Source organism: Oncorhynchus clarkii, chromosome 7 (genome assembly GCF_045791955.1).
Source record: "Oncorhynchus clarkii lewisi isolate Uvic-CL-2024 chromosome 7, UVic_Ocla_1.0, whole genome shotgun sequence".
NCBI lineage: Eukaryota > Metazoa > Chordata > Actinopteri > Salmoniformes > Salmonidae > Oncorhynchus > Oncorhynchus clarkii.
In genome coordinates, this window is record NC_092153.1 from 79,616,234 (window position 1) to 79,639,661 (window position 23,428).

At 42.1% G+C, this 23,428-nt stretch overlaps 1 protein-coding gene across 5 annotated transcripts in view; it reads left to right on the forward strand.

The window, feature by feature from the left end:
* Window positions 1-23,428, forward strand: part of LOC139413900 (dedicator of cytokinesis 3) — a 418,571-nt gene that overhangs the window by 142,161 nt on the left and 252,982 nt on the right. For all 5 annotated transcript variants that reach the window (XR_011634841.1, XR_011634842.1, XM_071161746.1 and 2 more), the window contains exon 3: window positions 5,478-5,518. Coding sequence is in view for 3 of the 5 variants with exons in the window: in XM_071161746.1 (XP_071017847.1) it covers window positions 5,478-5,518 (41 nt within the window). In the remaining 2 variants the exon portion in view is untranslated. The remainder of the gene's footprint in view (window positions 1-5,477; window positions 5,519-23,428) is intronic.

Below are 23,428 nucleotides of genomic sequence, written 5' to 3' on the forward strand. Positions count from 1 at the left end.
GAGAATGCTGTTCATCGACTACAGCTCGGCATTCAACACCATAGTACCCTCCAAGCTCGTCATCAAGCTCGAGACCCTGGGTCTCGACCCTGCACTGTGCAACTGGGTACTGGACTTCCTGACGGGCCGCCCCCAGGTGGTAAGGGTAGGCAACAACATCTCCTCCCCGCTGAATGCTTTTAGTTTTTGAAATATTTAGGACTAACTTATTCCTTGCCACCCATTCTGAAACTAACAGCAGCTCTTTGTTAAGTACTGCAGTCATTTCAGTCGCAGTCATTCAGCTGACGTGTATAGACACACTGGCTTTACTCAAAGACAGTGAGTGGCATGTTATTAGTGAATATTGAAAAATGTAAAGGGCCTAGACATCTGCCCTGGGGAATTCCTGATTCTACCTGGATTATGTTGGAGAGGCTTCTATTAAAGAACACCCTTCTCTTGCGATGCCACAGGTGTTACAGACAGTGAATAGTATCCAGTCCAGTCAGTCCCTCTCTCTCTTTCCGTCCGTCCGTTCGTCCGTCCCTCTCTCTCTCTCTCTCTCTCTCTCTCTCTCTCTCTGTCTCTCTGTCTGTCTGTCCGTCCGTCCGTCCGTCCGTCCGTTCGTCTGTCCCTCTCTCTCTCTCTCTCTCTCTCTCTCTGTCTGTCTGTCTGTCTGTCTGTCTGTCTGTCTGTCTGTCTGTCTGTCTGTCTGTCTCTCTCTCTCTCTCTCTCTCTCTCTCTCTCTCTCTCTCTCTCTCTGTCTGTCCATCCGTCTGTCTCCCTCTCTCTCTCTCTCTCTGTCTCTCTGTCTGTCCGTCCGTCCGTCCATCTCTCTCTCACTCTCTCTCTCTGTCCATCTGTCTGGCTGTCTGTCTCTCAATTTGTCTCTCCGTCTGTCCCTCTGTACCGCTAGCTTCTCTCTTCTTTATCTTAACACATTTCCATATAGTGCTGGGGAATAAAGGAATAAGGCTATTGGGGAGTAAGGGAATTAGGGAATAAGGGAATAATGGAATAAGGCTATTAAGGAATAAGGAAATAAGGGAATAAGGCTATTAGGGAATAAGGAAATAAGGGAATAAGGCTATTAGGGAATAAGGAAAAAAGGGAATAAGGCTATTAGGGAATATGGGAATACGCCTATTAGGTAATAAGGGAATAAGGCTATTAGGGAATAAGGAATTAAGGGAATAAGGCTATTAGGGAATAAGGAAATAAGGGAATAAGGCTATTAAGGAATAAGGAAATAAGGGAATAAGGCTATTAGGGAATAAGGAAATAAGGGAATAAGGCTATTAGGGAATAAGGAAAAAAGGGAATAAGGCTATTAGGGAATATGGGAATACGCCTATTAGGTAATAAGGGAATAAGGCTATTAGGGAATAAGGAAATAAAGGAATAAGGCTATTAGGGAATAAGGAAATAAGGGAATAAGACTATTAGGGAATAAGGAAAAAAGGGAATAAGGCTATTAGGGAATATGGGAATACGGCTATTAGGGAATAAGGGAATAAGGCTATTAGGGAATAAGGAAATAAGGGAATAAGGCTATTAGAGAATAAGGAAATAAGGGAATAAGGCTATTAGGGAATAAGGAAAAAAGGGAATAAGGCTATTAGGGAATATGGGAATACGGCTATTAGGGAATAAAGGAATAAGGCTACTAGGGAATAAGGAAATAAGGGAATAAGATAATAAGGGAATAATGGAATAAGGCTATTAAGGAATAAGGAAATAAGGGAATAAGGCTATTAGGGAATAAGGAAATAAGGGAATAAGGCTATTAGGGAATATGGGAATACGGCTATTAGGGAATAAGGGAATAAGGCTATTAGGGAATAAGGGAATAAGGCTATTAGGAAATAAGGGAATAAGTGAATAAGTGAATAAGGGAATGATGGAATAAGGCTATTAGGGAATAAGGGAATAAGGGATTAAGGCTATTAGGGAATAAGGAAATTAGCCTGTTCGTCATGTGTTTGAGTGTCTGTGTGTGTTTGGTTTGTGCATGTGCCTGTGTGCCTGTGTGCTTGTGTGTTTGTTTGTGTGTGTGTGTGTGTGTGTATGTGTACGTATGCGCACACGCACTTGTGTGTGTGCCAATCTGTATTCTCGTTAGTTACATTGATGAAATTATTTTCCACATTCAGATGAGATGAGATTTAGCTAGGCTCCTCCAATTATGTGGAAGTCTCTGAGGCCCATGTGTCAAGTCTACCATGCTTCAGGACTCAGCACACTGCTGCCTCTCTTATTCAACTTCCCCTTGTGTTTTATAGCATTATAACCTTTCACTCTGTAACACATGTCTGAGAGTTAGACTACTACAATTATGTTGAGGTTTCAGAGGCCCCATGTTGTCTTGTGCAGAACAGACTATAGTGTTTAGTCAAAGAAAGAGGAGGACTGTTGCCACACTGACATCTACCAGCTCATCTCTGACATCTACCAGCTCCTCTCTGACATCTACCAGCTCCTCTCTGACATCTACCAGCTCCTCTCTGACATCTACCAGCTCCTCTCTGACATCTACCAGCTCCTCTCTGACATCTACCATCTCTTCTCTGACATCTACCATCTCCTCTCTGACATCTACCAGCTCCTCTCTGACATCTACCAGCTCCTCTCTGACGTCTACCAGCTCCTCTCTGACATCTACCAGCTCCTCTCTGACGTCTACCAGCTCCTCTCTGACGTCTACCAGCTCCTCTCTGACGTCTACCAGCTCCTCTCTGACATCTACCAGCTCCTCTCTGACATCTACCAGCTCCTCTCTGACATCTACCAGCTCCTCTCTGACGTCTACCAGCTCCTCTCTGACATCTACCAGCTCCTCTCTGACATCTACCAGCTCCTCTCTGACGTCTACCATCTCCTCTCTGACATCTACCAGCTCCTCTCTGACATCTACGAGCTCCTCATTGACATTTACCATCTTCTCTCTGACATCCACCATCTTCTCTCTGACATCTACCAGCTCCTCTCTGACGTCTACCAGCTCCTCTCTGACGTCTACCAGCTCCTCTCTGACATCTACGAGCTCCTCTCTGACATCTACCATCTCCTCTCTGACATCTACCATCTCCTCTCTGACATCTACCATCTCCTCTCTGACATTTACCAGCTTTTCTCTGACATCTACCATCTCCTCTCTGACATCTACCATCTCCTCTCTGACATCTACCAGCTCCTCTCTGACATCTACCATCTCCTCTCTGACATTCGCCAGCTTCTCTCTGACATCTACCATCTCCTCTCTGACATTCACCAGCTTCTTTCTGACATCTACCATCTCCTCTCTGACATCTACCATCGCCTCTCTGACATCTACCAGCTCCTCTCTGACATCTACCATCTTCTCCCAAGCAGTTTAGTGTTGCATAGCCATTAAGTAATGTAATGAAACAGCAGGGAGCAGGTCTCGAACCCTCGACCTTCGAGCCGAGGTTCGGCGCGCTATCGAACATTAAGATAACATCAGTCCTACCTGACCCCATTCACTCTCACATTATACTGAACATTAAGATAACATCAGTCCTACCTGACCCCATTCACACTCACATTATACTGAACATTAAGATAACATCAGTCCTACCTGACCCCATTCACTCTCACATTATACTGAACATTAAGATAACATCAGTCCTACCTGACCCCATTCACTCTCACATTATACTGAACATTAAGATAACATCAGTCCTACCTGACCCCATTCACTCTCACATTATACTGAACATTAAGATAACATCAGTCCTACCTGACCCCATTCACTCTCACATTATACTGAACATTAAGATAACATCAGTCCTACCTGACCCCATTCACTCTCACATTATACTGAACATTAAGATAACATCAGTCCTACCTGACCCCATTCACTCTCACATTATACTGAACATTAAGATAACATCAGTTCTACCTGACCCCATTCACACTCACATTATACTGAACATTAAGATAACATCAGTCCTACCTGACCCCATTCACTCTCACATTATACTGAACATTAAGATAACATCAGTCCTACCTGACCCCATTCACTCTCACATTATACTGAACATTAAGATAACATCAGTCCTACCTGACCCCATTCACTCTCACATTATACTGAACATTAAGATAACATCAGTCCTACCTGACCCCATTCACTCTCACATTATACTGAACATTAAGATAACATCAGTCCTACCTGACCCCATTCACTCTCACATTATACTGAACATTAAGATAACATCAGTCCTACCTGACCCCATTCACTCTCACATTATACTGAACATTAAGATAACATCAGTCCTACCTGACCCCATTCACTCTCACATTATACTGAACATTAAGATAACATCAGTCCTACCTGACCCCATTCACACTCACATTATACTGAACATTAAGATAACATCAGTCCTACCTGACCCCATTCACTCTCACATTATACTGAACATTAAGATAACATCAGTTCTACCTGACCCCATTCACTCTCACATTATACTGAACATTAAGATAACATCAGTCCTACCTGACCCCATTCACTCTCACATTATACTGAACATTAAGATAACATCAGTCCTACCTGACCCCATTCACTCTCACATTATACTGAACATTAAGATAACATCAGTTCTACCTGACCCCATTCACTCTCACATTATACTGAACATTAAGATAACATCAGTCCTACCTGACCCCATTCACTCTCACATTATACTGAACATTAAGATAACATCAGTCCTACCTGACCCCATTCACACTCACATTATACTGAACATTAAGATAACATCAGTCCTACCTGACCCCATTCACTCTCACATTATACTGAACATTAAGATAACATCAGTCCTACCTGACCCCATTCACACTCACATTATACTGAACATTAAGATAACATCAGTCCTGAGGTTTGATCTCAGGGGTGTTTTCTGAGGGTGGGCTGAGGGTTGATATGGGTTGTTTCCTGAGGGTGGGCTGAGGGTTGAGATGGCTTGTTTTCTGAGGGTGGGCTGAGGGTTGATATCAGGGATGTTTTCTGAGGGTGGGCTGAGGGTTGATATCAGGGGTGTTTTCTGAGGGTGGGCTGAGGGTTGATATCAGGGATGTTTTCTGAGGGTGGGCTGAGGGTTGATATCAGGGGTGTTTTCTGAGGGTGGGCTGAGGGTTGAGATGGGTTGTTTTCTGAGGGTGGGCTGAGGGTTGAGATGGGTTGTTTTCTGAGGGTGGGCTGAGGGTTGAGATGGGTTGTTTTCTGAAGGTGGGCTGAGGGTTGAGGTGGGTTGTTTTCTGAGGGTGGGCTGAGGGTTGAGATGGGTTGTTTTCTGAGGGTGGGCTGAGGGTTGAGATGGGTTGTTTTCCGAGGGTGGGCTGAGGGTTGAGATGGGTTGTTTTCTGAGGGTGGGCTGAGGGTTGAGATGGGTAGTTTTCTGAGGGTGGGCTGAGGGTTGAGATAAGGGGTGTTTACAGATCTCTCCTAAACATTGATTTTGTTATTTTCTCTCTTTCAGGGTGGTACCGAGGATTCTCCACCAGGAAGCCCACAATCAAGGTAAATTACCTGGTGCTCTCATTCCTACAACGTTATATGGGACGTGTGTTTCCACACTACACTGTCGACCACTATGATTGGCTGTTTAGCTACGCTCACTAGAGTTCACCATTCTGATTGGCTGTGTACCTACACTCTCTAGAGTTTACCACTCTGATTGGATGTTAACATACACTCTCTAGTGTTTACCACTCTGATTGGCTGTTTACCTACACTCTCTAGAGTTTACCACTCTGATTGGCTGTTAACACACATTCTTTAGTGTTTACCACGCTGATTGGCTGTTTTCACGCTGTGATTGGTGCATTAGTGTATAGCCATGGGGTTCTGCAGTTGTTATGCTTCAATTGAAACAAGGGTTAGTGTTTCATACACCTTATCCACTGTAGGTACAGGAGCAAAGAGGGGAAAACACCCACTATTGGACTAATACAATCCCTGGTATTGGTGTATGATACAGTGTGTATAATGGATCTATAATGCATCAAGCAATCAAATCCATTACATGTATTTGTGTATGATACAGTGTGTATAATGGATCTATAATGCATCAAGCAATCAAATCCATTACATGTATTGTGTATAAAAGGATATTAGTGTATCCAAGTTTATTTTTTTCAAACATACAGTTGTTCTGCTCCTGCATTTGTGAGCCAACACCGTGAAACACTCCAGACGGGTACATTAGACTGTACAGGAACAGACGGTGCATAGCGTGTCATCTCAGCAACATACAACATACAATATACATACAACAGAGACACAGAGCTACAAAAGGGTATATCATACACTACATTTGAGGAACAATGGGAAAGCAGTTCTGCTTTGAAAGTTGATTAACTTGTAACCCCACTTTTGAGAAAATGGCTTGCAACCTCACTTTTGAGAACATGGCTTGCAACCTCACTTTTGAGAAAATGGCTTGCAACCTCACTTTTGAGAACATGGCTTGTGTCCTCACTTTTGAGGATGTTTTGGTACCTACTGGAGAGCTCTTCTTTGTCTACACCCATTCGGCATCGTTCACACCCTCTTAAGCTTTAGCCCCCAAACCAAACTCAGACGATTTGACTCCCCCTAGCAGAGCTGGCTGTTTTCATGTTATCCAGAGCGTTGGTGACCTTATCTGTGCTGTGGGCAAAAATGTAATTGCCGACGTTTACTGACCCCGGCCATATTCAATGTTGTTGAGCCTTCGTATAATCATCAGTTATTCTGTGCTCTGGTACACACAGACGAGAGTGAATCTGAGTAGATGGCCAGACTGAATTTACGATCGCACCTGAAATGGTTATTTGTATAGTGGAGTCTTTTGTTAAGACATGTAGCTAGCTAGCTAAACAGTGAACCAAAATCCCAGAATATGCAGGTAGTTAACCAACCAAGTTCAATGTTAGCTAGCTAACATTGGGCTATAACTAGTCAAACAAAGAGATACGAATAATAAGATCATACTATATCAGGAGGTCTGAAGCTGTACTATATCAGGTCTGAAGCTGTACTATATCAGGTCTGAAGCTGTACTATATCAGGTCTGAAGCTGTACTCTATCAGGTCTGAAGCTGTACTATATCAGGTCTGAAGCTGTACTATATCAGGAGGTCTGAAGCTGTACTATATCAGGAGGTCTGAAGCTGTACTATATCTGGAGGTCTGAAGCTGTACTATATCAGGAGGTTTGAAGATATACTATATCAAGAGGTTTGAAGCTGTACTACATCAGGTCTGAAGCTGTACTATATCATTTCTGAAGCTGTACTATATCAAGAGGTCTGAAGCTGTACTATATCAGGAGGTCTGAAGCTGTACTATATCAGGTCTGAAGCTGTACTCTATCAGGAGGTCTGAAGCTGTACTATATCAGGAGGTCTGAAGCTTTACTATATCAGGAGGTCTGAAGCTGTACTATATCAGGAGGTCTGATGCTGTACTATATCCGGAGGTCTGAAGCTGTACTATATCAGCTCTGAAGCTGTACTATATCAGGAGGTCTGAAGCTATACTATATCAGGAGGTCTGAAGCTCTACTATATCAGGAGGTCTGAAGCTGTACTATATCAGGTCTGAAGCTGTACTATATCAGGAGGTCTGAAGCTGTACTATATCAGGAGGTCTGAAGCTGTACTAAATCAGGAGGTCTGAAGCTGTACTATATCAGGTCTGAAGCTGTACTATATCAGGAGGTCTGAAGCTGTACTATATCGGGTCTGAAGCTGTACTATATCAGGTCTGAAGCTGTACTATATCAGGAGGTCTGAAGCTGTACTATATCAGGTCTGAAGCTGTACTATATCAGGTCTGAAGCTGTACTATATCAGGTCTGAAGCTGTACTATATCAGGAGGTCTGAAGCTGTACTATATCAGGTCTGAAGCTGTACTATATCAGGTCTGAAGATGTACTATATCAGGAGGTCTGAAGCTGTACTATATCAGGACATCTGAAGCTGTACTATATCAGGTCTGAAGCTGTACTATATCAGGTCTGAAGCTATACTATATCAGGAGGTCTGAAGCTCTACTATATAAGGAGGTCTGAAGCTGTACTATATCAGGAGGTCTGAAGCTATACTATATCAGAAGGTTTGAAGCTGTACTATATCAGGACGTCTGAAGCTGTACTATATCAGGTCTGAAGCTGTACTATATCAGGGCTGATGCTATACTATATCAGGAGGTCTGAAGCTGTACTATATCAGGTCTGAAGCTGTACTATATCTGGTCTGAAGCTATACTATATCAGGTCTGAAGCTGTACTATATCAGGTCTGAAGCTGTACTATGTCAGGTCTGAAGCTGTACTATATCAGGTCTGAAGCTATACTATATCAGGAGGTCTGAAGCTGTATTATATCAGGTCTGAAACTGTACCCTATCAGGAGGTTTGAAGCTGTACTATATCAGGTCTGAAGCTGTACTATATCAGGTCTGAAGCTGAAATCTATCATGTCTGAAGCTGTACTATATCAGGAGGTCTGAAGCTGTACTATATCAGGTCTGAAGCTGTACTCTATCAGGAGGTCTGAAGCTGTACTATATCAGGTCTGAAGCTATACTATATCAGGAGGTCTGAAGCTTTACTATATCAGGAGGTCTGAAGCTGTACTATATCAGGAGGTCTGAAGCTGTACTATATCCGGAGGTCTGAAGCTGTACTATATTAGCTCTGAAGCTGTACTATATCAGGAGGTCTGAAGCTATACTATATCAGGAGGTCTGAAGCTCTACTATATCAGGAGGTCTGAAGCTGTACTATATCAGGAGGTCTGAAGCTGTACTATATCAGGTCTGAAGCTGTACTATATCAGGTCTGAAGCTGTACTATATCAGGTCTGAAGCTGTACTATATAAGGAGGTCTGAGGCTGTACTATATCAGGTCTGAAACTGTACTCTATCAGTTCTGAAGCTGTACTATATCAGGAGGTCTGAAGCTGTTCTATATCAGGACGTCTGAAGCTGTACTATATCAGGTCTGAAGCTGTACTATATCAGGTCTGAAGCCATACTATATCAGGAGGTCTGAAGCTGTACTATATAAGGAGGTCTGAAGCTGTACTATATTAGGAGGTCGGAAGCTATACTATATCAGAAGGTCTGAAGCTGTACTATATCAGGACGTCTGAAGCTGTACTATATCAGGTCTGAAGCTGTACTATATCAGGGCTGATGCTATACTATATCAGGAGGTCTGAAGCCGTACTATATCAGGTCTGAAGCTGTACTATATCTGGTCTGAAGCTATACTATATCAGGTCTGAAGCTGTACTATATCAGGTCTGAAGCTGTACTATGTCAGGTCTGAAGCTGTACTATATCAGGTCTGAATCTATACTATATCAGGAGGTCTGAAGCTGTATTATATCAGGTCTGAAACTGTACTCTATCAGGAGGTCTGAAGCTGTACTATATCAGGTCTGAAGCTGTACTATATCAGGTCTGAAGCTGAAATCTATCATGTCTGAAGCTGTACTATATCAGGAGGTCTGAAGCTGTACTATATCAGGAGGTCTGAAGCTGTACTATATCAGGAGGTTTGAAGATATACTATATGAGGTCTGAAGCTGTACTATATCAGGAGGTCTGAAGCTGTACTATATCAGGAGGTCTGAAGCTGTACTATATCAGGAGGTTTGAATATATATTATATCAGGAGGTCTGAAGCTGTACTATATCAGGTCTGAAGCTGTACTATATCAGGAGGTCTGAAGCTGTACTATATCGGGTCTGAAGCTGTACTATATCAGGTCTGAAGCTGTACTATATCAGGAGGTCTGAAGCTGTACTATATCAGGTCTGAAGCTGTACTATATCAGGTCTGAAGCTGTACTATGTCAGGTCTGAAGCTGTACTATATCAGGGCTGATGCTATACTATATCAGGAGGTCTGAAGCTGTACTATATCAGGTCTGAAGCTGTACTATATCTGGTCTGAAGCTATACTATATCAGGTCTGAAGCTGTACTATATCAGGTCTGAAGCTGTATTATGTCAGGTCTGAAGCTGTACTATATCAGGTCTGAAGCTATACTATATCAGGAGGTCTGAAGCTTTATTATATCAGGTCTGAAACTGTACCCTATCAGGAGGTTTGAAGCTGTACTATATCAGGTCTGAAGCTGTACTATATCAGGTCTGAAGCTGAAATCTATCATGTCTGAAGCTGTACTATATCAGGAGGTCTGAAGCTGTACTATATCAGGTCTGAAGCTGTACTCTATCAGGAGGTCTGAAGCTGTACTATATCAGGTCTGAAGCTATACTATATCAGGAGGTCTGAAGCTTTACTATATCAGGAGGTCTGAAGCTGTACTATATCAGGAGGTCTGAAGCTGTACTATATCCGGAGGTCTGAAGCTGTACTATATTAGCTCTGAAGCTGTACTATATCAGGAGGTCTGAAGCTATACTATATCAGGAGGTCTGAAGCTCTACTATATCAGGAGGTCTGAAGCTGTACTATATCAGGAGGTCTGAAGCTATACTATATCAGGAGGTCTGAAGCTCTACTATATCAGGAGGTCTGAAGCTGTACTATATCAGGTCTGAAGCTGTACTATATCAGGAGGTCTGAAGCTGTACTATATCGGGTCTGAAGCTGTACTATATCAGGTCTGAAGCTGTACTATATCAGGAGGTCTGAAGCTGTACTATATCAGGTCTGAAGCTGGACTATATCAGGTCTGAAGCTGTACTATATCAGGTCTGAAGCTGTACTATAAGGAGGTCTGAGGCTGTACTATATCAGGTCTGAAGCTGTACTCTATCAGTTCTGAAGCTGTACTATATCAGGAGGTCTGAAGCTGTTCTATATCAGGACGTCTGAAGCTGTACTATATCAGGTCTGAAGCTGTACTATATCAGGTCTGAAGCCATACTATATAAGGAGGTCTGAAGCTGTACTATATTAGGAGGTCGGAAGCTATACTATATCAGAAGGTCTGAAGCTGTACTATATCAGGACGTCTGAAGCTGTACTATATCAGGTCTGAAGCTGTACTATATCAGGGCTGATGCTATACTATATCAGGAGGTCTGAAGCCGTACTATATCAGGTCTGAAGCTGTACTATATCTGGTCTGAAGCTATACTATATCAGGTCTGAAGCTGTACTATATCAGGTCTGAAGCTGTACTATGTCAGGTCTGAAGCTGTACTATATCAGGTCTGAATCTATACTATATCAGGAGGTCTGAAGCTGTATTATATCAGGTCTGAAACTGTACTCTATCAGGAGGTCTGAAGCTGTACTATATCAGGTCTGAAGCTGTACTATATCAGGTCTGAAGCTGAAATCTATCATGTCTGAAGCTGTACTATATCAGGAGGTCTGAAGCTGTACTATATCAGGAGGTCTGAAGCTGTACTATATCAGGAGGTTTGAAGATATACTATATGAGGAGGTCTGAAGCTGTACTATATCAGGAGGTCTGAAGCTGTACTATATCAGGAGGTCTGAAGCTGTACTATATCAGGAGGTTTGAAGATATACTATATCAGGAGGTCTGAAGCTGTACTATATCAGGTCTGAAGCTGTACTATATCAGGAGGTCTGAAGCTGTACTATATCGGGTCTGAAGCTGTACTATATCAGGTCTGAAGCTGTACTATATCAGGAGGTCTGAAGCTGTACTATATCAGGTCTGAAGCTGTACTATATCAGGTCTGAAGCTGTACTATATCAGGTCTGAAGCTGTACTATATCAGGAGGTCTGAAGCTGTACTATATCAGGTCTGAAGCTGTACTATATCAGGTCTGAAGCTATACTATATCAGGAGGTCTGAAGCTGTACTATATAAGGAGGTCTGAAGCTGTACTATATCAGGAGGTCTGAAGCTATACTATATCAGAATGTCTGAAGCTGTACTATATCAGGACGTCTGAAGCTGTACTATATCAGGTCTGAAGCTGTACTATATCAGGGCTGATGCTATACTATATCAGGAGGTCTGAAGCTGTACTATATCAGGTCTGAAGCTGTACTATATCTGGTCTGAAGCTATACTATATCAGGGTGAAGCTGTACTATATCAGGTCTGAAGCTGTACTATGTCAGGTCTGAAGCTGTACTATATCAGGTCTGAAGCTATACTATATCAGGAGGTCTGAAGCTGTATTATATCAGGTCTGAAACTGTACTCTATCAGGTGGTCTGAAGCTGTACTATATCAGGTCTGAAGCTGTACTATATCAGGTCTGAAGCTGAAATCTATCATGTCTGAAGCTGTACTATATCAGGAGGTCTGAAGCTGTACTATATTAGGAGGTCTGGAGCTGTACTATATCAGGAGGTTTGAAGATATACTATATCAGGAGGTTTGAAGCTGTACTACATCAGGTCTGAAACTGTACTCTATCAGGAGGTCTGAAGCTGTACTATATCAGGTCTGAAGCTATACTATATCAGGAGGTCTGAAGCTTTACTATATCAGGAGGTCTGAAGCTGTACTATATCAGGAGGTCTGAAGCTGTACTATATCCGGAGGTCTGAAGCTGCACTATATCAGCTCTGAAGCTGTACTATATCAGGAGGTCTGAAGCTATACTATATCAGGAGGTCTGAAGCTCTACTATATCAGGAGGTCTGAAGCTGTATTATATCAGGTCTGAAACTGTACTCTATCAGGTGGTCTGAAGCTGTACTATATCAGGTCTGAAGCTGTACTATATCAGGTCTGAAGCTGAAATCTATCATGTCTGAAGCTGTACTATATCAGGAGGTCTGAAGCTGTACTATATTAGGAGGTCTGGAGCTGTACTATATCAGGAGGTTTGAAGATATACTATATCAGGAGGTTTGAAGCTGTACTACATCAGGTCTGAAGCTGTACTATATCAAGAGGTCTGAAGCTGTACTATATCAGGAGGTCTGAAGCTGTACTATATCAGGTCTGAAGCTGTACTCTATCAGGAGGTCTGAAGCTGTACTATATCAGGTCTGAAGCTATACTATATCAGGAGGTCTGAAGCTTTACTATATCAGGAGGTCTGAAGCTGTACTATATCAGGAGGTCTGAAGCTGTACTATATCCGGAGGTCTGAAGCTGCACTATATCAGCTCTGAAGCTGTACTATATCAGGAGGTCTGAAGCTATACTATATCAGGAGGTCTGAAGCTCTACTATATCAGGAGGTCTGAAGCTGTACTATATCAGGAGGTCTGAAGCTGTACTATATCAGGAGGTCTGAAGCTGTACTATATCCGGAGGTCTGAAGCTGCACTATATCAGCTCTGAAGCTGTACTATATCAGGAGGTCTGAAGCTATACTATATCAGGAGGTCTGAAGCTCTACTATATCAGGAGGTCTGAAGCTGTACTATATCAGGTCTGAAGCTGTACTATATCAGGTCTGAAGATGTACTATATCAGGAGGTCTGAAGCTGTACTATATCAGGTCTGAAGCTGTACTATATCAGTTCTGAAGCTGTACTATATCAGGAGGTCTGAAGCTGTACTATATCAGGAGGTCTGAAGCTGTATTATATCAGGTCTGAAGCTGTACTCTATCAGGAGGTCTGAAGCTGTACTATATCAGGTCTGAAGCTGTACTATATCAGGTCTGAAGCTGTACTATATCAGGTCTGAAGCTGTACTATATCAGGTCTGAAGCTGTACTATATCAGGAGGTCTGAAGCTGTACTATATCAGGTCTGAAGCTGTACTATATCAGTTCTGAAGCTGTACTATATCAGGAGGTCTGAAGCTGTACTATATCAGGACGTCTGAAGCTGTACTATATCAGGTCTGAAGCTGTACTATATCAGGTCTGAAGCTATACTATATCAGGAGGTCTGAAGCTGTACTATATAAGGAGGTCTGAAGCTGTACTATATTAGGAGGTCGGAAGCTATACTATATCAGAAGGTCTGAAGCTGTACTATATCAGGACGTCTGAAGCTGTACTATATCAGGTCTGAAGCTGTACTATATCAGGGCTGATGCTATACTATATCAGGAGGTCTGAAGCTGTACTATATCAGGTCTGAAGCTGTACTATATCTGGTCTGAAGCTATACTATATCAGGTCTGAAGCTGTACTATATCAGGTCTGAAGCTGTACTATGTCAGGTCTGAAGCTGTACTATATCAGGTCTGAAGCTATACTATATCAGGAGGTCTGAAGCTTTATTATATCAGGTCTGAAACTGTACTCTATCAGGAGGTCTGAAGCTGTACTATATCAGGTCTGAAGCTGTACTATATCAGGTCTGAAGCTGAAATCTATCATGTCTGAAGCTGTACTATATCAGGAGGTCTGAAGCTGTACTATATCAGGAGGTCTGAAGCTGTACAATATCAGGAGGTTTGAAGATATACTATATCAGGAGGTCTGAAGCTGTACTATATCAGGTCTGAAGCTGTACTATATCAGGAGGTCTGAAGCTGTACTATATCGGGTCTGAAGCTGTAGTATATCAGGTCTGAAGCTGTACTATATCAGGAGGTCTGAAGCTGTACTATATCAGGTCTGAAGCTGTACTATATCAGGTCTGAAGCTGTACTATATCAGGTCTGAAGCTGTAATATATCAGGAGGTCTGAAGCTGTACTATATCAGGTCTGAAGCTGTACTATATCAGGTCTGAAGCTATACTATATCAGGAGGTCTGAAGCTGTACTATATAAGGAGGTCTGAAGCTGTACTATATCAGGAGGTCTGAAGCTATACTATATCAGAAGGTCTGAAGCTGTACTATATCAGAAGGTCTGAAGCTGTACTATATCAGGACGTCTGAAGCTGTACTATATCAGGTCTGAAGCTGTACTATATCAGGGCTGATGCTATACTATATCAGGAGGTCTGAAGCTGTACTATATCAGGTCTGAAGCTGTACTATATCTGGTCTGAAGCTATACTATATCAGGTCTGAAGCTGTACTATATCAGGTCTGAAGCTGTACTATGTCAGGTCTGAAGCTGTACTATATCAGGACGTCTGAAGCTGTACTATATCAGGTCTGAAGCTGTACTATATCAGGGCTGATGCTATACTATATCAGGAGGTCTGAAGCTGTACTATATCAGGTCTGAAGCTGTACTATATCTGGTCTGAAGCTATACTATATCAGGTCTGAAGCTGTACTATATCAGGTCTGAAGCTGTACTATGTCAGGTCTGAAGCTGTACTATATCAGGTCTGAAGCTATACTATATCAGGAGGTCTGAAGCTGTATTATATCAGGTCTGAAACTGTACTCTATCAGGTGGTCTGAAGCTGTACTATATCAGGTCTGAAGCTGTACTATATCAGGTCTGAAGCTGAAATCTATCATGTCTGAAGCTGTACTATATCAGGAGGTCTGAAGCTGTACTATATTAGGAGGTCTGGAGCTGTACTATATCAGGAGGTTTGAAGATATACTATATCAGGAGGTTTGAAGCTGTACTACATCAGGTCTGAAGCTGTACTATATCAAGAGGTCTGAAGCTGTACTATATCAGGAGGTCTGAAGCTGTACTATATCAGGTCTGAAGCTGTACTCTATCAGGAGGTCTGAAGCTGTACTATATCAGGTCTGAAGCTATACTATATCAGGAGGTCTGAAGCTTTGCTATATCAGGAGGTCTGAAGCTGTACTATATCAGGAGGTCTGAAGCTGTAATATATCCGGAGGTCTGAAGCTGTACTATATCAGCTCTGAAGCTGTACTATATCAGGAGGTCTGAAGCTATACTATATCAGGAGGTCTGAAGCTCTACTATATCAGGAGGTCTGAAGCTGTACTATATCAGGAGGTCTGAAGCTGTACTATATCAGGAGGTCTGAAGCTGTACTATATCAGGTCTGAAGCTGTACTATATCAGGAGGTCTGAAGCTGTACTATATCAGGAGGTTTGAAGATATACTATATCAGGAGGTCTGAAGCTGTACTATATCAGGAGGTCTGAAGCTGTACTATATCAGGACGTCTGAAGCTGTACTATATCAGGTCTGAAGCTGTACTATATCAGGTCTGAAGCTGTACTATATCAGGAGGTCTGAAGCTGTACTATATCAGGTCTGAAGCTGTACTATATCAGGTCTGAAGCTGTACTATATCAGGTCTGAAGCTGTACTATATCAGGAGGTCTGAAGCTGTACTATATCAGGTCTGAAGCTGTACTATATCAGGTCTGAAGCTATACTATTTCAGGAGGTCTGAAGCTGTACTATATAAGGAGGTCTGAAGCTTTACTATATCAGGAGGTCTGAAGCTATACTATATCAGAAGGTCTGAAGCTGTACTATATCAGGACGTCTGAAGCTGTACTATATCAGGTCTGAAGCTGTACTATATCAGGGCTGATGCTATACTATATCAGGAGGTCTGAAGCTGTACTATATCAGGTCTGAAGCTGTACTATATCTGGTCTGAAGCTATACTATATCAGGTCTGAAGCTGTACTATATCAGGTCTGAAGCTGTACTATGTCAGGTCTGAAGCTGTACTATATCAGGTCTGAAGCTATACTATATCAGGAGGTCTGAAGCTGTATTATATCAGGTCTGAAACTGTACTCTATCAGGTGGTCTGAAGCTGTACTATATCAGGTCTGAAGCTGTACTATATCAGGTCTGAAGCTGAAATCTATCATGTCTGAAGCTGTACTATATCAGGAGGTCTGAAGCTGTACTATATTAGGAGGTCTGGAGCTGTACTATATCAGGAGGTTTGAAGATATACTATATCAGGAGGTTTGAAGCTGTACTACATCAGGTCTGAAGCTGTACTATATCAAGAGGTCTGAAGCTGTACTATATCAGGAGGTCTGAAGCTGTACTATATCAGGTCTGAAGCTGTACTCTATCAGGAGGTCTGAAGCTGTACTATATCAGCTCTGAAGCTGTACTATATCAGGAGGTCTGAAGCTATACTATATCAGGAGGTCTGAAGCTCTACTATATCAGGAGGTCTGAAGCTGTACTATATCAGGAGGTCTGAAGCTGTACTATATCAGGAGGTCTGAAGCTGTACTATATCAGGTCTGAAGCTGTACTATATCAGGTCTGAAGCTATACTATATCAGGAGGTCTGAAGCTGTATTATATCAGGTCTGAAGCTGTACTCTATCAGGAGGTCTGAAGCTGTACTATATCAGGTCTGAAGCTGTACTATATCAGGTCTGAAGCTGTACTATATCAGATCTGAAGCTGTACTATATCAGGAAGTTTTAAGCTGTACTATATCAGGAGGTCTGAAGCTGTACTATATCAGGAAGTCTGAAGCTGTACTATATCAGGAGGTTTGAAGCTGTACTATATCAGGAGGTCTGAAGCTGTACTATATCAAGAGGTCTGAAGCTGTACTATATCAGGTCTGAAGCTGTACTATATCAGGTCTGAAGCTGTACTATATCAAGAGGTCTTAAGCTGTACTATATCAGGCGGTCTGAAGCTGTACTATATCAGGTCTGAAGCTGTACTATATCAGGAGGTCTGAAGCTGTACTATATCAGGAGGTCTGAAGCTGTACTATATCAGGAGGTCTGAAGCTGTACTATATCAGGAGGTCTGAAGCTGTACTATATCAGGTCTGAAGCTGTACTATATCTGGTCTGAAGCTATACTATATCAGGTCTGAAGCTGTACTATATCAGGAGGTCTGAAGCTGTACTCTGTCAGGAGGTCTGAAGCTGTACTATATCAGGTCTGAAGCTGTACTATATCAGGTCTGAAGCTACACTATATCAGGTCTGAAGCTGTACTATATCAGGAGGTCTGAAGCTGTACTATATCAGGTCTGAAGCTATACTATATCAGGTCTGAAGCTGTACTATATCAGGAGGTCTGAAGCTGTACTATATCAGGTCTGAAGCTGTACTATGTCAGGTCTGAAGCTGTACTATATCAGGTCTGAAGCTATACTATATCAGGAGGTCTGAAGCTGTACTATATCAGGTCTGAAGCTGTACTCTATCAGGAGGTCTGAAGCTGTACTATATCAGGTCTGAAGCTGTACTATATCAGGAGGTCTGAAGCTGTACTATATCGGGTCTGAAGCTGTACTATATCAGGTCTGAAGCTGTACTATATCAGGAGGTCTGAAGCTGTACTATATCAGGTCTGAAGCTGTACTATATCAGGTCTGAAACTGTACTATATCAGGTCTGAAGCTGTACTATATCAGGAGGTCTGAAGCTGTACTATATCAGGACGTCTGAATCTGTACTATATCAGGTCTGAAGCTGTACTATATCAGGTCTGAAGCTGTACTATATCAGGAGGTCTGAAGCTGTACTATATCAGGTCTGAAGCTGTACTATATCAGGTCTGAAACTGTACTATATCAGGTCTGAAGCTGTACTATATCAGGAGGTCTGAAGCTGTACTATATCAGGACGTCTGAAGCTGTACTATATCAGGTCTGAAGCTGTACTATATCAGGTCTGAAGCTGTACTATATCAGGAGGTCTGAAGCTGTACTATATCAGGTCTGAAGCTGTACTATATCAGGTCTGAAGCTGTACTATATCAGGAGGTCTGAAGCTGTACTATATCAGGACGTCTGAAGCTGTACTATATCAGGTCTGAAGCTGTACTATATCAGGTCTGAAGCTATACTATATCAGGAGGTCTGAAGCTGTACTATATAAGGAGGTCTGAAGCTGTACTATATTAGGAGGTCTGAAGCTATACTATATCAGAAGGTCTGAAGCTGTACTATATCAGGACGTCTGAAGCTGTATTATATCAGGTCTGAAGCTGTACTATATCAGGGTTGATGCTATACTATATCAGGAGGTCTGAAGCTGTACTATATCAGGTCTGAAGCTGTACTATATCTGGTCTGAAGCTATACTATATCAGGTCTGAAGCTGTACTATATCAGGTCTGAAGCTGTACTATGTCAGGTCTGAAGCTGTACTATATCAGGTCTGAAGCTATACTATATCAGGAGGTCTGAAGCTGTATTATATCAGGTCTGAAACTGTACTCTATCAGGAGGTCTGAAGCTGTACTATATCAGGTCTGAAGCTGTACTATATCAGGTCTGAAGCTGAAATCTATCATGTCTGAAGCTGTACTATATCAGGAGGTCTGAAGCTGTACTATATCAGGAGGTCTGAAGCTGTACTATATCAGGAGGTTTGAAGATATACTATATCAGGAGGTCTGAAGCTGTACTATATCAGGTCTGAAGCTGTACTATATCAGGAGGTCTGAAGCTGTACTATATCGGGTCTGAAGCTGTACTATATCAGGTCTGAAGCTGTACTATATCAGGAGGTCTGAAGCTGTACTATATCAGGTCTGAAGCTGTACTATGTCAGGTCTGAAGCTGTACTATATCAGGTCTGAAGCTATACTATATCAGGAGGTCTGAAGCTGTACTATATCAGGTCTGAAGCTGTACTCTATCAGGAGGTCTGAAGCTGTACTATATCAGGTCTGAAGCTGTACTATATCAGGAGGTCTGAAGCTGTACTATATCGGGTCTGAAGCTGTCCTATATCAGGTCTGAAGCTGTACTATATCAGGAGGTCTGAAGCTGTACTATATCAGGTCTGAAGCTGTACTATATCAGGTCTGAAACTGTACTATATCAGGTCTGAAGCTGTACTATATCAGGAGGTCTGAAGCTGTACTATATCAGGACGTCTGAATCTGTACTATATCAGGTCTGAAGCTGTACTATATCAGGTCTGAAGCTGTACTATATCAGGAGGTCTGAAGCTGTACTATATCAGGTCTGAAGCTGTACTATATCAGGTCTGAAACTGTACTATATCAGGTCTGAAGCTGTACTATATCAGGAGGTCTGAAGCTGTACTATATCAGGACGTCTGAAGCTGTACTATATCAGGTCTGAAGCTGTACTATATCAGGAGGTCTGAAGCTGTACTATATCAGGTCTGAAGCTGTACTATATCAGGTCTGACGCTGTACTATATCAGGAGGTCTGAAGCTGTACTATATCAGGACGTCTGAAGCTGTACTATATCAGGTCTGAAGCTGTACTATATCAGGTCTGAAGCTATACTATATCAGGAGGTCTGAAGCTGTACTATATAAGGAGGTCTGAAGCTGTACTATATTAGGAGGTCTGAAGCTATACTATATCAGAAGGTCTGAAGCTGTACTATATCAGGACGTCTGAAGCTGTATTATATCAGGTCTGAAGCTGTACTATATCAGGGCTGATGCTATACTATATCAGGAGGTCTGAAGCTGTACTATATCAGGTCTGAAGCTGTACTATATCTGGTCTGAAGCTATACTATATCAGGTCTGAAGCTGTACTATATCAGGTCTGAAGCTGTACTATGTCAGGTCTGAAGCTGTACTATATCAGGTCTGAAGCTATACTATATCAGGAGGTCTGAAGCTGTATTATATCAGGTCTGAAACTGTACTCTATCAGGAGGTCTGAAGCTGTACTATATCAGGTCTGAAGCTGTACTATATCAGGTCTGAAGCTGAAATCTATCATGTCTGAAGCTGTACTATATCAGGAGGTCTGAAGCTGTACTATATCAGGAGGTCTGAAGCTGTACTATATCAGGAGGTTTGAAGATATACTATATCAGGAGGTCTGAAGCTGTACTATATCAGGTCTGAAGCTGTACTATATCAGGAGGTCTGAAGCTGTACTATATCGGGTCTGAAGCTGTACTATATCAGGTCTGAAGCTGTACTATATCAGGAGGTCTGAAGCTGTACTATATCAGGTCTGAAGCTGTACTATGTCAGGTCTGAAGCTGTACTATATCAGGTCTGAAGCTATACTATATCAGGAGGTCTGAAGCTGTACTATATCAGGTCTGAAGCTGTACTCTATCAGGAGGTCTGAAGCTGTACTATATCAGGTCTGAAGCTGTACTATATCAGGAGGTCTGAAGCTGTACTATATCGGGTCTGATGCTGTACTATATCAGGTCTGAAGCTGTACTATATCAGGAGGTCTGAAGCTGTACTATATCAGGTCTGAAGCTGTACTATATCAGGTCTGAAACTGTACTATATCAGGTCTGAAGCTGTACTATATCAGGAGGTCTGAAGCTGTACTATATCAGGACGTCTGAATCTGTACTATATCAGGTCTGAAGCTGTACTATATCAGGTCTGAAGCTGTACTATATCAGGAGGTCTGAAGCTGTACTATATCAGGTCTGAAGCTGTACTATATCAGGTCTGAAACTGTACTATATCAGGTCTGAAGCTGTACTATATCAGGAGGTCTGAAGCTGTACTATATCAGGACGTCTGAAGCTGTACTATATCAGGTCTGAAGCTGTACTATATCAGGTCTGAAGCTGTACTATATCAGGAGGTCTGAAGCTGTACTATATCAGGTCTGAAGCTGTACTATTTCAGGTCTGAAGCTGTACTATATCAGGAGGTCTGAAGCTGTACTATATCAGGTCTGAAGCTGTACTATGTCAGGTCTGAAGCTGTACTATATCAGGTCTGAAGCTATACTATATCAGGAGGTCTGAAGCTGTACTATATCAGGTCTGAAGCTGTACTCTATCAGGAGGTCTGAAGCTGTACTATATCAGGTCTGAAGCTGTACTATATCAGGAGGTCTGAAGCTGTACTATATCGGGTCTGAAGCTGTCCTATATCAGGTCTGAAGCTGTACTATATCAGGAGGTCTGAAGCTGTACTATATCAGGTCTGAAGCTGTACTATATCAGGTCTGAAACTGTACTATATCAGGTCTGAAGCTGTACTATATCAGGAGGTCTGAAGCTGTACTATATCAGGACGTCTGAATCTGTACTATATCAGGTCTGAAGCTGTACTATATCAGGTCTGAAGCTGTACTATATCAGGAGGTCTGAAGCTGTACTATATCAGGTCTGAAGCTGTACTATATCAGGTCTGAAACTGTACTATATCAGGTCTGAAGCTGTACTATATCAGGAGGTCTGAAGCTGTACTATATCAGGACGTCTGAAGCTGTACTATATCAGGTCTGAAGCTGTACTATATCAGGTCTGAAGCTGTACTATATCAGGAGGTCTGAAGCTGTACTATATCAGGTCTGAAGCTGTACTATATCAGGTCTGAAGCTGTACTATATCAGGATGTCTGAAGCTGTACTATATCAGGACGTCTGAAGCTGTACTATATCAGGTCTGAAGCTGTACTATATCAGGTCTGAAGCTATACTATATCAGGAGTTCTGAAGCTGTACTATATAAGGAGGTCTGAAGCTGTACTATATTAGGAGGTCTGAAGCTATACTATATCAGAAGGTCTGAAGCTGTACTATATCAGGACGTCTGAAGCTGTATTATATCAGGTCTGAAGCTGTACTATATCAGGGCTGATGCTATACTATATCAGGAGGTCTGAAGCTGTACTATATCAGGTCTGAAGCTGTACTATATCTGGTCTGAAGCTATACTATATCAGGTCTGAAGCTGTACTATATCAGGTCTGAAGCTGTACTATGTCAGGTCTGAAGCTGTACTATATCAGGTCTGAAGCTATACTATATCAGGAGGTCTGAAGCTGTATTATATCAGGTCTGAAACTGTACTCTATCAGGAGGTCTGAAGCTGTACTATATCAGGTCTGAAGCTGTACTATATCAGGTCTGAAGCTGAAATCTATCATGTCTGAAGCTGTACTATATCAGGAGGTCTGAAGCTGTACTATATCAGGAGGTCTGAAGCTGTACTATATCAGGAGGTTTGAAGATATACTATATCAGGAGGTCTGAAGCTGTACTATATCAGGTCTGAAGCTGTACTATATCAGGAGGTCTGAAGCTGTACTATATCGGGTCTGAAGCTGTACTATATCAGGTCTGAAGCTGTACTATATCAGGAGGTCTGAAGCTGTACTATATCAGGTCTGAAGCTGTACTATGTCAGGTCTGAAGCTGTACTATATCAGGTCTGAAGCTATACTATATCAGGAGGTCTGAAGCTGTACTATATCAGGTCTGAAGCTGTACTCTATCAGGAGGTCTGAAGCTGTACTATATCAGGTCTGAAGCTGTACTATATCAGGAGGTCTGAAGCTGTACTATATCGGGTCTGATGCTGTACTATATCAGGTCTGAAGCTGTACTATATCAGGAGGTCTGAAGCTGTACTATATCAGGTCTGAAGCTGTACTATATCAGGTCTGAAACTGTACTATATCAGGTCTGAAGCTGTACTATATCAGGAGGTCTGAAGCTGTACTATATCAGGACGTCTGACTCTGTACTATATCAGGTCTGAAGCTGTACTATATCAGGTCTGAAGCTGTACTATATCAGGAGGTCTGAAGCTGTACTATATCAGGTCTGAAGCTGTACTATATCAGGTCTGAAACTGTACTATATCAGGTCTGAAGCTGTACTATATCAGGAGGTCTGAAGCTGTACTATATCAGGACGTCTGAAGCTGTACTATATCAGGTCTGAAGCTGTACTATATCAGGAGGTCTGAAGATGTACTATATCAGGAGGTCTGAAGCTGTACTATATCAGG